The sequence below is a fragment of the Cavia porcellus genome, unplaced genomic scaffold, assembly GCF_034190915.1.
Source record: "Cavia porcellus strain 051 isolate PalLab524CR breed Dunkin Hartley unplaced genomic scaffold, mCavPor4.1 scaffold_27, whole genome shotgun sequence".
NCBI lineage: Eukaryota > Metazoa > Chordata > Mammalia > Rodentia > Caviidae > Cavia > Cavia porcellus.
In genome coordinates, this window is record NW_026947510.1 from 9,114,082 (window position 1) to 9,129,692 (window position 15,611).

A 15,611-nucleotide genomic window follows, 5' to 3' on the forward strand; every position below is an offset into this window, starting at 1 on the left:
CTACCTCAGATGTCAGTTTCATATTCAGTACATAATGTGACACCTTTCAACATTTTTCCTATGTCCCAATACATAGAAAAATATATGGTGGCAGTTGAGGTCTAACCTCAAACTACATTTGGTCAAAAAGATGGTGGATTGTTTTCAGGCCTGTGACCCATTCACAATGAGACTTCAGCTCATGACAATGTGTAAAGGTCAATAACTAGTCTCTGGGAGGAAGGCTCAGAACCAATCATTTAAGACTCCATGTAGCACTAAGACTCAGGAGTGGATTCTAGCTACCATGAGTGACAGAGGTGCATGAGCTGTGACGTATAGGAACTTCAGAGTGATCTGTGTCACCTAAGAAGATGAGCAGGTACCAAGAGTCCACCACCTTGTATGAGTACAGTTCCTAAAACATAGCAAAGTCACTCTCCTGTTCCAGCAATCAGTGGCATTTTGCTTTTAAGAAACATGGTCCACCACTCTGTGCAATCCTGGCTACATGTCTAACACTGAGAGAGACTGTGAGAGTCTTAGACACCAAATACATGCTGTAGTCTACTTTCCTAGGCCTGACAATACATGCTCTAGCCTGCTTAGGCAGGATCCTTTATTTCCTAAAGTCCTGATGATACATGTGGACAAGAGAGGAGCCCCTACCTGTATTTCTTAACATTTTGCCTTGAACTTTTTGTTTCCTAGAGATGTTTGATGTATTTCTATCAACAACAAAAACAGTAACAACAACAACACATGCACATATACATTTGCACATGCCCTTATATACACTGTCATGTTATAGAGAACCTGTATCTACCAGGATCAGAGCCCTTTATCATCCGCAGATGCTTATCCAACATGTTCTACTTTTCCCAGGCTACCACTTGCTATTAATCATTACTTAGTCACTTCATTGAGACACTGGCCCATTGTACCCATGGTCTCAATAAATTCTCATTTCTAAATGCAGAGTTCAGTGGCCAAGAAACCTTGCTAAGTAGGAAATAGAATTCTGTCTCTGCCATCTCCAGAATGAGGTTCCCCAGAGGACTGTAATTTGCAAGACAGGAGTTCTCACAGACATCAATGCCAGATTCAAGACATGGCATCAATTTTGAATATGAACTTACTGAAAAATCCTTGGTCAGGATTGCTGACCAAGGCTCATGGAAGAAGCCCCATTTCCAGAGATCCTACTTTCCTCCTGCTTTTTACAGCCATTGTGGCCTTCACCATAGCTCTCAGACATGCCCAGCTGGTTCCTGTTTTAAAACTGTCTTGTTAGCTGCTATTGTCTTTGGATTAGATGTTTCCCACTAATGACTCCATTCCTAGAGTGTCTTTGCCACCCACACTATGTTACATAAATACTGTATTTTCTTTATATCACTGAACATTATTATGAATTATCACCAGTATTTATTTGTAACTGTCCCACTATATCTCATCTACCACACAGCTATGCAAGAACTGGGATCCATTGGTCTGAAACATTGTTGTAACCCTAGGGCCTAGAACAGTTTGCATCACAGAGTAGAAGCTCATCAACTGTTTCTTAAGTGAGTTAGTAAATGATATTAGTATTAAAGTATATTGTGAGCATAGAGTGACATTAATTATTTCATACTAAAATGTCTTTACCTGTTCACCAGTGAAATTCTGTATGAAAGTCATGTCTGTGGAGTTAATGATTGAGACCTGAAATCATGGAAATTTGACAGTCACATCATTTGACATAGAACTGAAGAAGGCTTTTTCAACTACAATTTAAACCAGCTAAATTTTGTGTGAAAAGTAATTAATGTTTAATTATATGTAACATGAAGATGTAAGTCCACAAAGATGATAAAAGAGGATATTTTCAGACAAAACTCATGCAGAGTGGTAAAGAGTAATTGAATTCAAGAACATTGAATGTAATTAACCTGGTGGTCAGTTAGTTTATTTAATCACAACTTTGGTTTAAATCTATTTATGTTCTTATAAGAATGACTCTTTGTAAAATAATGTTTTTGAGTGCTTCCACATAGCAAAAGTAGTTTTTAAATTCTATTCAGTCAAACTCAAATCTATAAACAATGTATGCTTTCTAAATGTCTATAAAAAAGTAAACATTGTCATATACATATATACCATATATATGGTATATATAAGATATCTATGTATACATATATAAGGTATATATATATATATATATATATTTGTGTGTATATATATATATATTTGTGTGTATATATATATATATACTTTTCCTAATTTCATGGTAACTAGTTATAATGGGATTGAACAGTATCCTAAATTCGTATCTATCTACATCCTAAGAACATGACCTTATTGAGAAATAGGGTCTTTGTAGATGAAATTAGACAAGAATCTCAGGATGGGCTCATTTTAGGTGGCCTTGAACCCAACGGTTGGTGTCCTGCCATTGGTCACTGGCCGTCTGCCTTCATCACTCTTGGCTTAGATGGGTCACAACTTGGTTTAATGTTCTGTTGTTGCTTCCATAAGGTTTTTAATAATTTAAAATAGAAAGAAGAAAGGATACGCACAGAGATAGAAGGAAGAAGGCTGTGTGGTGATAGAGGTAGAGATTGGAGTGATGTTGCCACAAGCAAAGGAACCAGGAGCCACTAGAAGCTGGAAGGGTCAAGGAGAATGCTCCTCTAGATGCTTTGGAGAGAGCATGACCCTGCCACAGGGTGATTTCAGACTTCTGGCCTCCAGAACTGTGAGATAATAAATGCATGTTGTTTTAAACCACCTCAGCAAAATAATACACTAGTGAAATAAAAATTGATTTTATCATTCATACCATGTGAAATATTAAGGGGTCAATGATAGGAAAGGCAGCCTGCACAATACTTCTAGAATGTGCATGTAAACAGGGCCACTACCTCCTTGACTATGGGCTTAGGTGAGTCACACCTTGGTTCAATGCTATACTGTTGCTGCCCTGGAGTTTTTAATAATTTAAAACTCTGATAGCTACAAGTCTCTACAAAAAAGAAATGCACTCCACATTTTCATTTTGCAGTTGTTCCCATAATTCATTGGTGATAATTTAGCCTCATTTATTTTCTTTTCTTCTTTGTAAGAAAATGCTTTGAACTATGTGGAGGAATTCATTACTAAAGGAAACTTTAGAAGATTCAAAAGTTACATGCAAGAAAATAACCCATTTATTTGTGTAAACAAGAAAATAGAATGGATTCCCAGTACTCACGTATCCAAAGTTTTGTGCTCCTCTTGGAACTCCAGCAACCAGTTCTGGACATAAAAGTAGACGTTGAGAAAAAAAACTGAATATGTGGCTAAAGCTGGTCAGCAAACAAGTGATAGTAAAAACAGTGCCCTTAAATGAGTAATCATCCTGGTGAAGGTTAGCAGTTGGAAGGGCGGGTTTTGCATTTACTTTTTAATTAGATTTTGTTTTGTTCTGCTTTTTTGACAGACAACAGATACAGAAAAACGAAAGTTGTACTTTGAGATTTTCCAGTTTTTGCCAGTTTGCTTACATCTCTGCCTCTAGAACTTAAGCTTGATTTCTTAACCTGCCTGTGACTTGTAAGCCGAACTCCATACTGTGATGTTGGCCACCTCTCCCTCAAAGCACACCTTTTCTGCTGGCATAAAAGTATATCCACAGTCATGCTAATATGCTAAAACAGTACTCGTTACCAAACAAAGCCACATGCTGTAAATTACGGGAGACTCAAGGCATCTGATCTGAGTTCTGTTTCAAGAGGATCACTCTGGCTGCTGGATGTAGGTAGAACACAGGACAGCAGGGAGGCCAGGTAGGAGGCTACTGCAGTCATGAATGAGGGTGAACTTGGGTCAGATCAAAAGTTATAAAAGGAGTAAAAAGTGGTCTGATTCTGGTAGGATTTTGAGGGTTTAGTGAGCAGAATTCACTTATGGATTAGATATGGAGTATGAGAGAAACAGTACACTCCACAGCTGGCTTTCAGAGTTTTTGGCTTGAGAAACTTGGAGGGTGGTAATGGCATTTGATTGCAACTGGCAGGGTGACAATGGAATGTGATTTGGTTGGAAGGTCAGGTGACTGGGTACCAGCACACAGAGTTTGGGGTAGCTACTGAAATAGAAATCCTGAGTAGAGTTGGATCTGTGAGTGTGGAATCAAGTCTAAACTAGAGAACTGAATGAAAGCTGGATGAGATCACCAAGAGAGAATTCATGGGTAAGGATGGCCCATATGTTCAGTTCTGGGCCTTATGGGGAAAGGAGGGAAATAAAAGAGCTGTCAGGGTCAGGGAAGCCAAGTGGACAGATGAGGAGGGAAGTATCTTTGCCCAATGTTCCTGATAGACGAGGAAGATGCCTACACAGGGACCTTGAGTTTGCTTGGCAAGAGTTATTTCAGTAGAGCAGAAGCCTAGCGGAGCAAGATGGACATTAACAGAAGGGAGCTGATGATCAGAGACTACAGCCATGCAAAGGAGTGGTAGCTCCTTCAAAGAAAAGAAATGTAGGTAACAGTTGAAGAAGGGAGAAGGGCAAGAGTTATATTTCTTTTTCTAAGGTGGGAGAAATATTAGTATGCTTACATGTTAATGGGAATGATGCAGGAAAGAGGGAAATGTGGATACAGTAGATTGAAGAGCAAGAATTTCTAGAGTCCCATTCTCTGACAGGGGTCAGGCATAGGGCAGGGTTGATCTACAGTGACAGGAGGAAAGGTGAAACACAGTCTTGAAGATGATGATGAGGTGCAGAAGAACCAAGCCATCTGGATGCATTCTCCAGCTAGGGAAGTTTGCAGAATGCTAGCATGCTGCTCGGTTTTCAATAATCCTTTTTTTTTTTTTTTTTTTCCGGTACATGGCAAACCACAATCAGATACAGTGAAGTTGACTGATGACTGATTTTAGGGTCGGGCCTGTCCATTAAGAGAGATTATGCCATGTAAAATGCAGAGCAATCACATAACTTTTCGTGTCCCACAAACATTTAGAATTTTTCTTTTTAAATCAGCCATTGCACCCAGTAACTTCAGAGTCTGCAACTTCCTATGACCCAACCTCTAGGGAACTATTAAAAGTAATGTTGATTAAATACATTCATAATTATTTTTTAAATTATTAGGACAGTTTAATTGTTTGAGGTCTAAGGCAAATTAGAACTGTCACTCAAGTACACAAATTTTCCTTTGGAAGGGAAAATAAGAGTTGTCTTAAATCCATTTCAATAATTCATGGTGAAAGCTTCAGAGGTTTCTTAATATCAACAATATGTTCAGGAAAATTTTAGGTCTTTGACCTGGAAATGCATGACTTGGACATCAAACCCACTAGCAAGAAACAGAAAGGGAGCTAGCCATATCCAAAGTGTTCCACCTACTAAACAATGAGCCATGTGCTTTATCATATTTCGCTTCTAGACTGGAGACACTAATATCCTTTTTGACATACAGAGAAATAGAACTAATAGGGAGTAGTAGAGAACAAGAAATGACAGCAATGACCAATTAGTTTGTTTAGATCAGGCAAGACCTGATCACTTTGTTGGGGCGTAGGTCACCACATCTGATGTCTAAATGAGAATAGTAACTCTGAATGTTTTTGAATCATAAACACATTTGAAACTGGAATAAAATTATGGACACTACTGCCAGAAAATACAAACATATACAAACCTTCCATTGATTCCTAGGAATTGAAGTATAGTGAAGCCCATTCACCCAAGGATCCCTCAGCCAGAGGATAGAGAGTAATTTTTCATAGAATGCCCACTCTCTGTTGTCTAATTAAGTACATAGTGGATATGAATAGCCTTGGATTTCTAATGGTCTTATAAATGGAATGCGGTTTTTTTATAGTGCTTTCATTTTATATATCCTCATATCATTAAAATATAGATGTCTTTTCTGGATATTTTTGAAAGCCAGTGTAAAATCACTATTAGTTTCAATAATTGTTTCCTAGAATATACTGTTGTACATCATTACTAATTTCTTCAAGTCAGAACTAAGTAGTATTTTGGGGAGTTCTGAACAAGAGCCCTAATGTGCTTTTTGAAAAAATCATTTGGCACATTATACAATTTCCTGTGCTAAATTGCTAACTGGATGATTATAAAATTTGACGTTTTAAAATATTTCTTTTTCTCTGATGGCCCCTAATCCAATACTTATTTCCTATGTATTAGAGATTGTTCCAGTTTATGGCTATAAAGATTTAGCCCATTTAGTCCTTTAAAAATCCTAGGAGACAGACAATACTATAAACATCAACCCCTGTTCTAAGAGTGAAGAAATGGAGGCACCAAGATATTAGATAATTTGCCTAAGATCTCAGCACTAGTAAAGTCAAGGTATAAACCCAAGAGGCTCATATTTAAAGTCTCACCCCTTAACTACTATAATATACTGCCTTATAAGAGCTTGAAATAAATGTAAGAGAAAAAGAGGTTCTTTAAGAATTAGCTTATATTTAAAAGAAAAATTATTGTTATTAACCTCTACCAAACTACAAAACTTTATGTATTTCTACATGATATAACTTATCAATATTAAACCATTAAAAAATCTTTGCTGACTCTGAGAGAAGACCATCCTTCACTTGTGCTTGTGATTAGTTAAAACATTTCATGAGTGACAGCTAATGTTCATATGGAACAAAATGAAAATGGCAAATATTGATTAATGATTGACTCAATCACTATCCATTACCAGCTAGTAAAAGAAACTACTTATAGCCTTGTGTACGAAAAATATTTTTCATGCATCATCCCATGCAATCTTCAGGATGATGTTTTGAGTTACATAGGATTAGTGTCATTTAAAGATAAATAAATGAGAATCAGAGATTGCCACATCCTAAGAAATACAGTCGGTAAAATCAGAATTTGAATGTATATAGATATTGACTCCAAAGATTCAACTTATTTTTATCAGACTATTTTATATATGAGTCTATCACAAGGAGAATGTGGAATTGTTTGGGAAATAAATGAGAATAATACACAGATTTTGCCTTCTAGGAGCTAATTGGAAACATAAAAATTCTAGATAAAACAGTGTTCTTCCCTACCCTCATCCCAAGCAAGTCTACACAGGAAGCAGCCAGTGTGATTTTCTTTCTTTCTCCTCTCCCTTTCATCTTTCTTACCTTTCTACACTATAATTGTTATGCTATAAATATGATACAACCCCCAAAGACTCACTGAAGGCTTGATTCCCCCATGAAACAACTGTTCATAGGTGGGGCCTTGCATCATGCAAGGGCTGTTTCATTGATGAATTCATTAAGTGAATAGGCTACTAGGAAGTGAAGCCTGGTTCCTGAGCCTGTGAAGCCTACATATCTTCTTGGTCTCTTTCCCACTCCCTCTTCCTGGAGCTGAGCAACTCTCTGCTACCGCACCCTTCTGTTATAATGTTTCTGCCTTGGAGCCAACTAACTGGTGGATTGACACTTCAGAAATCTGAACTAAAGTAAATCTGCCCGCTTTAAGCAGTGACCGTAAAGGATTTTTTTCCAGCAACTAAAAGTTGACAAACACAGAAATATAATTGGATTACATTTACTATTGTTATGAAAGCATTCATGGCTTCTCTATATTTTTCATCAATTTCAGCATCTTTTCCTTGACTAAAACACCCAGCATGAACCCAGGCCCATTCTCTTTCTCTAACTCAATCTCACTTCATGATAAGTTCCGAAGTCTGGCCAGTCAAAATGAGTTCCTTGAATGCTCCAATCTTTTATATATTTTAGAATGTAAAAGTTAGTCCCTTAGTCTGCACCCTAGCCCAGTTCCCTTCAAAGGGAACCAAAGTTTCCCTTACTCTATATTTTGAAGTTTATTCTAGCACTTTTCACAATATTTAATCAGATCTTCTATGTTCCTTCTTTAATGTCTACCAGCTCTAATATATCATAAATTCTGAGATTAAGGATCATTTTGTCTCCTTTAAAAGTCTGACCCAACAGAACCCAACCATTAGTAGATGTGCAAAAATGTTTGAGGAGGTTAGATATGGGGTACATGAGAAGCTGAGACAGGAGAATGGCAAGTTTGAGCTCAGCCTGGACAATGTATTAACATAGTAAGACCCTGTCTCAAACTAAATCAAACTAAACTAGTCAAAATTTTAAAAAATAAAGGGGGATACAATATAATGGTTGTGGGTATAACTCAATATGAGCACTTTGGGTTCAATTTCCAGTACTAAAAAAATTAAATAAAAGCTTGAGGAATGAATGGCAAATATCTTAGAGTAGAGAAAAATGAAGTGACATGGAAATTTACAAGATAAAACTAAACAAGGATTTCTGGGGATGGGGACACTTAAAATTGGCCTAAAAACACTTAAGTAAAAGCATGTGGCCACTGGTAGATGAGATGGCTACAAGATCAGAGGATTAAAACATAGAAGAAGTCAAAGCAAAGTACAGAAGACAAATGATGAAGGACATGTAGGTGAATAGAGAGTAGTTCCTCTTCTAGCCAGACTGGACAAATCCTAAGAGGAAAGGGAAATAAAGCTGGCATTTGGATGAGAGTCTGGATGTATCCAGTATGTGTTCCTAGATATTATGGTAAAAGGAGGGATCTTGATTTCTTACATTCTGTCACCAGCAGTGTGGCCATTGTCTAAGTCATTTAATTATCTCAACAGTGTATTTTTCATTTAAAACACAGGATGACCCCTCTAATTTTGTATTGCTGAAATAGATTTTATAAAGTTTGGTATTGATTTTTTTTTGTTTTTTAAATTTTATTAAAGGAGAAAAAGGCAGAAAAAGGGTGCAAGATATACAGAATTTCAGAAAAAAATGAACAGTAGGAAGTCACTAGTTAATAGATTACATATTGTCATCTTAGAAGTATTTGTTCAAGTTACAAAATTAAAGCATATAAAGTGGACACTCAAATAATGAGACTGCAAACAGTTCTGTTCAATGATCCAACAAAACTCAGTAGTATGGTTATCTATCTTTTACACTTAAATATTCATGTAGTTATGCCGTTTAGAGCACTTTCTTTTCCTCTCTTTTGTACAATGACAATTACACATTTTGGGTTTTATTATTCCCACTTATTCTTATTACTTTTTTATTCTTATTACTTTTTTTTTTGAAGATAGTAAAACCAAATGTGACATAACAGAGTAGAGTCAGTCACATCAAAAGGATGGACTTAATATATAATGTAAAAACATAATACAAGGTGATCAACAATGGTTACCATGATGCCTCTTGCTATCTTAAAAAGAATTGACTATATCATGTTATAATAAAATTGAACAAAACAATAAAGAACAAAACCAATAAAACCAAAACATTGGAGACATTACAGGTCTTCAAAAGAAGATACTAGTCAACCAGAATGGGCATCATAATGAATCTTATTATCTTCACAGTTGTTGCCTATAAAAAGTTTGGTATTGATTCTTATGAAATTCTTCAAGACTTAAAACTGTGTATCAACTTATCTATGCATTTCCAAACATATGCAATTTGGGATCCAATTTATATATATTTTGTAGAGCGATGAAAATGATGTTTACAGAAGGATGTTTATGACATTTTACCTCTCCCCATGCTTTTGAATGACTTAAATTGGATGATGTCTCTCACCTTGCTGAGAATCTCCAGTAAATTCTCCAGCAGCAACTGAGTATCCTGTTTTGGAGAAAACAAATAAACTAATAACATTTGATGACTCAATAAACAAGTTATATCTAGAAAAAATGAAAATATTACCATGGTACTGCTTTAGTCACAGATTATTACAAACATTATAAAAATAAAGGTTTCTGTAAAAGGAAAAATTAATCACACTAATATGAATGCTTCACACTAAATTCTAGAGGCACAATAGATCTGCTACTGTAATCTTAGAAAAGAGCATAATGAAACAAAACAAAAATTCTATTTGGAGGCCCATTTTTAAAGGATAAACACTTCACAATTCATCTTGTAATGTAAATGACAGACCTTGTATTTTAAGAGCAACAGATTCATGGTCATCGAACATGATAATCTAACAGGTAATTTTTGTGCTTGGGCTTTACTATTTCTAATCATATCATCAAAAAGTCTGCTTCATAATTCTTTCAATGCTGATATTCCACAAATTTCACTTACTCTAAAGCAAGGTGCCAACTACACTGGCCAAAAATTAGTGTCATTCTTTACTTTTCAAATTTATCAAGCTATCAAAACATCATTAAAATCCCCAAAATAGAAAATACCTTTGAATGTCAGTTTTCACATAACAAAAAGTAAGAATGGTATAGCTTGCTATGTCTTACATCCAAATGTCTCCCTCTACCCTCATGCACTCACAAGTGAGGTTTTGGTGAGTGACTGGGTTGTGGGTGGGTGGTACTGGCTTAGTCCTCTAATTGGCTTAGCATAGTACTGTGTCTGGATGATGGCTTTACGCAAAAGGACCCACCCTGGGTGTGGATGGTAACAAAGAATATAGTTGTAACCTGGATGAAATAAAAAGGGGAAGAAGGAAGGCTTGATACTTCCTTCGTGGTATGCCAGGAGCCCCTTCTCCTCTGCCACACCCTCTGCAATACCACTCTGGCTTGGAAATAGCTGATGATGGAAGAAACCTCTACAAAATGTGAGCTAAAATAAACCTTTCCTGATTTAACTTGTGGGAACTGTTGGATATTTGGTCCCAGCACCAGGAAAGGCAACTGAAAGATACAGCTTGTGGAAAGTCTCTTGTTGCTGTTCTTGAAACAGGTTAGGACCCCTACCATGTTGCCCCCATAGCACTGATTTACCTCTCTACTACATAATGTCTACTTCCAGCAAAATAGTTTATGTGCAAAAGAGCTGCTAGAAAAATACAGCACTCAGCCTATGTAGATTACACGTGATGATGAAATCATAGTTAAATTTATAAAGAAATGCTGAGTTTATTCTAAACTATAAAGCTTGCATAAGACGTCAAACAACTTAGGAATCAAATTCGTATCTACATTTAATATGTTTGTCTTTTAAGAAACCATAAATATCTTCAGCAATGGATCTTACCGAGGTAACTATCGTCATAGGAAGCTGGAGCAACTTCTGTCCGCTTTTCTCCAGCCAGTTTCCTTAGAATGTCTTTGAATGAATAATTTGCAATGACATCTGCAATACTGGCAGTGATGACCTGACCTGTGTTTAAATAAATTAGTAAATTAATTGAATGAATGCAAGAAGCAGGCCCTCCTTCTGCAGACCCAAAACCACGCAGTCTCTGAAAACCATCATGGTATTGCTTGTGTTTTGATATAAATTCCCCTGTTTACCACTAGACCTACAAGGTAGAGCTGGTTGCTCTGGGTGGAACATTTTCACAGAATGTTGTCAGAAATACTGATGAGCTACAATAGTTTGTCTTCCTGTTGGTTTCAGTGTACGCACTCCCTTCACCTTTAAATGTTAGAAGTATTAAAGAATTACTTGCAGCTGACATTTATATGGTTAAATTTTTATTCCAGAATTCCCTACAAGGAAACTTAGAGGTCATCTAGCCAAATACAACTTTCGTTATAGGTGGCTTAAGTGTGGCTTAAGTGTGTTCTTTAAAGTTTTGTTAGTAGGATATTTGGCATTCCAACCAAGGTCTCCTTTGGCATTCTAATAAAACTTGTTGTATTCTTGCCTAGTGTAGATATGCAATTAAATCTAAATCACTTACACTCAACTAAGAGATTATAAATATATCATCTAAATTCAAGAAAGGAGTTACATGATCTTTGAGATTTTTTATGCTAATATATACTAATAAATATATATAATAAATTTATAATGGTAGAAGTTATCCAGATCTAATGAGATCCAGAATTTCAGTAAAAATGGAAACAATGAGTATTGATACTGACACATTAAAAATTGTGCTTAATCTCTGCCAAATAAAGTTACACACTGATGTCATGAAATACAAATGGACTGGGATGCACAAATGTCTACAATATCCCTAACAATGTTCCACCAAAACTTCTATCTATTCCTGTACTGATTATGGAGATCTAAGGCAAAAGTGTGATTTCACGCTCTTTGGGAGAAAACTAGAGAAATGTTTCCAAAAGGTTAATATTTAACCTTAATTTTAAAGCCAAATTATTCTTTGAAAGTTCACACATAATTCCCATTGTCTTTCTGTTTGAAGTCCAAAAAACAGTAAAATTGTGTCATAACTATTGTCAAGTAATTGGGACTGAAATGCCTGTTCTAATACTAAGATAACTGTGTTTACACACAAATTTATGAAGAATATGAGCATAATTTGCTGATTTCTTAAGGTTAAATTTCAATAATCCCTTTCTTGCCCATATATACTGCTTTTATTTGTCTCTTTAACTCACTCTGTAATCTTTAAAATCTTAAGCCTGTATGAAATTTTAAATTGTATATCTCATACAAATGCTTCTACATATACTTGCCATAGTTTATTTTCAAATCATTTGTATCAGACATTTTTTCCAACTTAAATAAAGGAATGGCTTATGTAAAATTAACCAAATGAATTAAAGAAAATCTAAAACAAACATGATTTTATATCCATCTGTTGGATATTATATTTTGTTTGCAAAACAATTCCTAAAGATCAAAATGATAATTATTTGATGTTCTTAATTATCTATGCATGAATTAAGCTTAATAGTAATTACATATAAATGTTTATCATAATTTCATCTTCCTGGATCTTTCCCATGGGTTTTAAATATGCTCAGGTCTCTTTCATTAAAAAAGTATCTTCCCTCAACTATTTATCTGTCTCAAATTCTACCCTGTTTTTATCCTAACTGTACAGACAAGATTCAGTCTGGATTCTCTGTATTCTTGTTAAGCGTGTCATTCATTCCCATGGCCCCAGTTGCTGCCAATATAAATGATGCAAGTTCATGTTTTATCCAAGATAGCTGTCTGGAGATTAACCCTATATTCCTAAATACTCATGTGAAATCTCTTCGATATCGCATTTCCATACTCTGCAAAGCCAAAACCAAACTCACTGTATTCTCTCTCCATCTCATTTCAAATCTACTCTTTTCAGTATTTTCTATTTCAGTGGTACAGGGAAAGAAATCAGAAACTTATCTTTGACATCTTCCCGTTCCTCACCACCATACTGCCACCCATCACTTAGGCTTTTTATTTTGCCTTTAAGATATCTCACAAATTTCTTCTGGTTGTTTATCTTTTTAAATCTACAACATCACTACTCTGAGAAAGCAAACACATTTACCTGAAACTTAGGGCTAGTTGAAGTTAGAAACTCATAATTAGTTTATACCCTTATAACAGTCTTGTAACTACTGTAATTTGCTGATATTTCTCTTCTGCCAACTTTCAATTCCCTTTCCATATTATGGCCAAAGTAATCTTTTCAAGACATGCCTCCTGCATCTGTTCCACGGTTTCCTAAGCAGACCACAAGTTGTATTCCAGCTCCCTGCCACCAATGGTTGGAGTACTAGGTCACCTGTGTGTAGCCACTCTAAGGCCTCCTGTGTTCTCAGGGCCCCATCACAACACAGTTTTCCATCATTGTGTGTATCACAGTTGGAGCTTTGGAGGTACTCCTGTGGCTATCTGGTTCACATCTAGGTCTTTCCAAGATACTAGTCTATATTAAATCATGTCTGCTCTCACTCATTATCCCTTCATCTCACACAAAGTTTGGCATAGCCCCAATAGATGCTTGGTGTATAAATGAATTGTTCAGATGCAAGGATATTTTGAAATGTCGCATATATAACAAAGTAAAAATTGAAACAATGCTATATTCAAGAAACTATTAATAGGCATACGTGTTGATATAGTGTAACATCAGCATTTAATGTTATTTTTGCTTCATTTCCTTATTAATAACAACAAGTATGCTTTTCTTTTCTGCTACAAGAACATACCTTGCCAGTAAAAACTTCCAGGTCCTCCTACTATAAGGTCTCCATTCTACAAACAGAACAAATAGGAACAATTGGAAAACAAACACCAAAAATTTTTAAAGGGTGACAAACTATTGCTTATAAGCCTGGATTTAATAATTAGTTAGACATAACAAAAACTTTTTAAATAAGTTTTTACAACAGGGACTGCAAGTATTTTCTTTCCTCTTTTTACCTTCAATTACTTAGTGTGTTATCATATTAAATGATTTTAATTTAATGCAATTAAGTAAATGGAATCCTCTCCCTTGACAAGATATAGATATAGATAAAGATATAGATATGTATATACATACATACATATATGCACATAAATTTTTGGTATTATCTGTCATAAACAAAATATCTCCATGTTTAATGTTGTATAATTAGCTGACACGGTTTTTTGAAATGCCATAGTGATAAGAAGCAAATCCTATTTCAATGTTTTTCTAGGCCAGTAATTCTTTATTCCATAAATCCTCAAATCCATCCCTTTCTCTGGAGAGAAAACACAACTGCAGGCCAGCAAGTATAAACATTTTCTCACCTACTTATAGACCTGCTTCCCCAGCCTGAACCTATAACTTTAGTTGAGTAAAATTAAAACAATACAAAAAAAGCAATGATAAATACAGTAAATAGAAATGAAACAACATATGTTGAAATTTTTCCACATTGTTTTCAAAACCTGAATCTTTGACTTTATTTGCACTAAAGGTCTGTTTTAATTGGGTAAGACAGTATGTGACTTTCCTTATGAATATTAATAACAAATCAGGCAATTTCAGGTAAGAGATAAAAACAATTTATAGCTCCTTGTGACTTTTTTGAAACATTTTTCTGATTTTTTGAGATTTTCATTTAAAAACAATTGTTCCAATGGGTATGAGTGAATTTCACCATGTGTTTCTGTATAGGTTGCCATATACACATATTACTTAATAACTAAAGAACAAACAGAGAAAAGTCCATGAAGTTGCTCCACATGGCTAACTATCTACATAAAGATTTTGTGGAGGTGTAGAAATGAAAGATCAGCAACAAAAAAAGTATTAAATATTAGAAGCACAAAAATGAAAGTATTAAATATTAAAAGCTGCAAGACAAAAACAATTTACCTTATAAAAATCCAGGCTAAATCCTGCTTGGCAGTAACCTTGACCTTCAGGATCCGGATTATCTAGAATGATCAAAGTATATATTATAATGTTATCTTTTCAAAAATCTATGTTAATAACCAATTCAAGACACTTTGTTCTTTATAGACTTATAAATCTTCCCAATTACACTAAGTGCTTTATATTTATTTTTTAAAATTCATTTCAAACAATTTATTAAACATATTTTCATGCATTTTTAAATCCCAAATGGTATTGTGATTCCACAGTAAAGTCTACAGGAATTATGTTTGTGGGTGTTATTTTAAGTTGATTGAACACAACAAGTACTAACTATACAGTATTTAGGGAATATATATAGAAATAAGAATGTGTGTTGGGTTTTATACTCATGTTCACTTGAAGAAGTAAAATCTTCATGTTCCAATTTGTCTATGGAGTAGTAACATCTCTCCTTTGCCCATCTTGATATGCCTGCTCTTCCTAGCAGGTGGGCCTCAAGAGAGAACTGTGTGCGTCTTTCACTGGGGGCACCAAAGAGGATTTCCATTTCTATGCTTCTTAATAATAAAATGATTCTATTATGA

The 15,611-nt window shown here is 35.2% G+C and overlaps 1 protein-coding gene across 4 annotated transcripts in view; it reads right to left on the reverse strand.

The window, feature by feature from the left end:
• Itga8 (integrin subunit alpha 8) overlaps nucleotides 1-15,611 on the reverse strand; it is a 171,465-nt gene that overhangs the window by 120,863 nt on the left and 34,991 nt on the right. For all 4 annotated transcript variants that reach the window (XR_010043725.1, XM_003462769.5, XM_063237857.1 and 1 more), the window contains exons 5-10: nucleotides 15,025-15,086; nucleotides 13,886-13,931; nucleotides 11,019-11,144; nucleotides 9,600-9,644; nucleotides 3,215-3,258; nucleotides 1,630-1,686 (exon numbers count right to left, since the gene is read on the reverse strand). Coding sequence is in view for 3 of the 4 variants with exons in the window: in XM_003462769.5 (XP_003462817.1) it covers nucleotides 1,630-1,686; nucleotides 3,215-3,258; nucleotides 9,600-9,644; nucleotides 11,019-11,144; nucleotides 13,886-13,931; nucleotides 15,025-15,086 (380 nt within the window). In the remaining variant the exon portion in view is untranslated. The remainder of the gene's footprint in view (nucleotides 1-1,629; nucleotides 1,687-3,214; nucleotides 3,259-9,599; nucleotides 9,645-11,018; nucleotides 11,145-13,885; nucleotides 13,932-15,024; nucleotides 15,087-15,611) is intronic.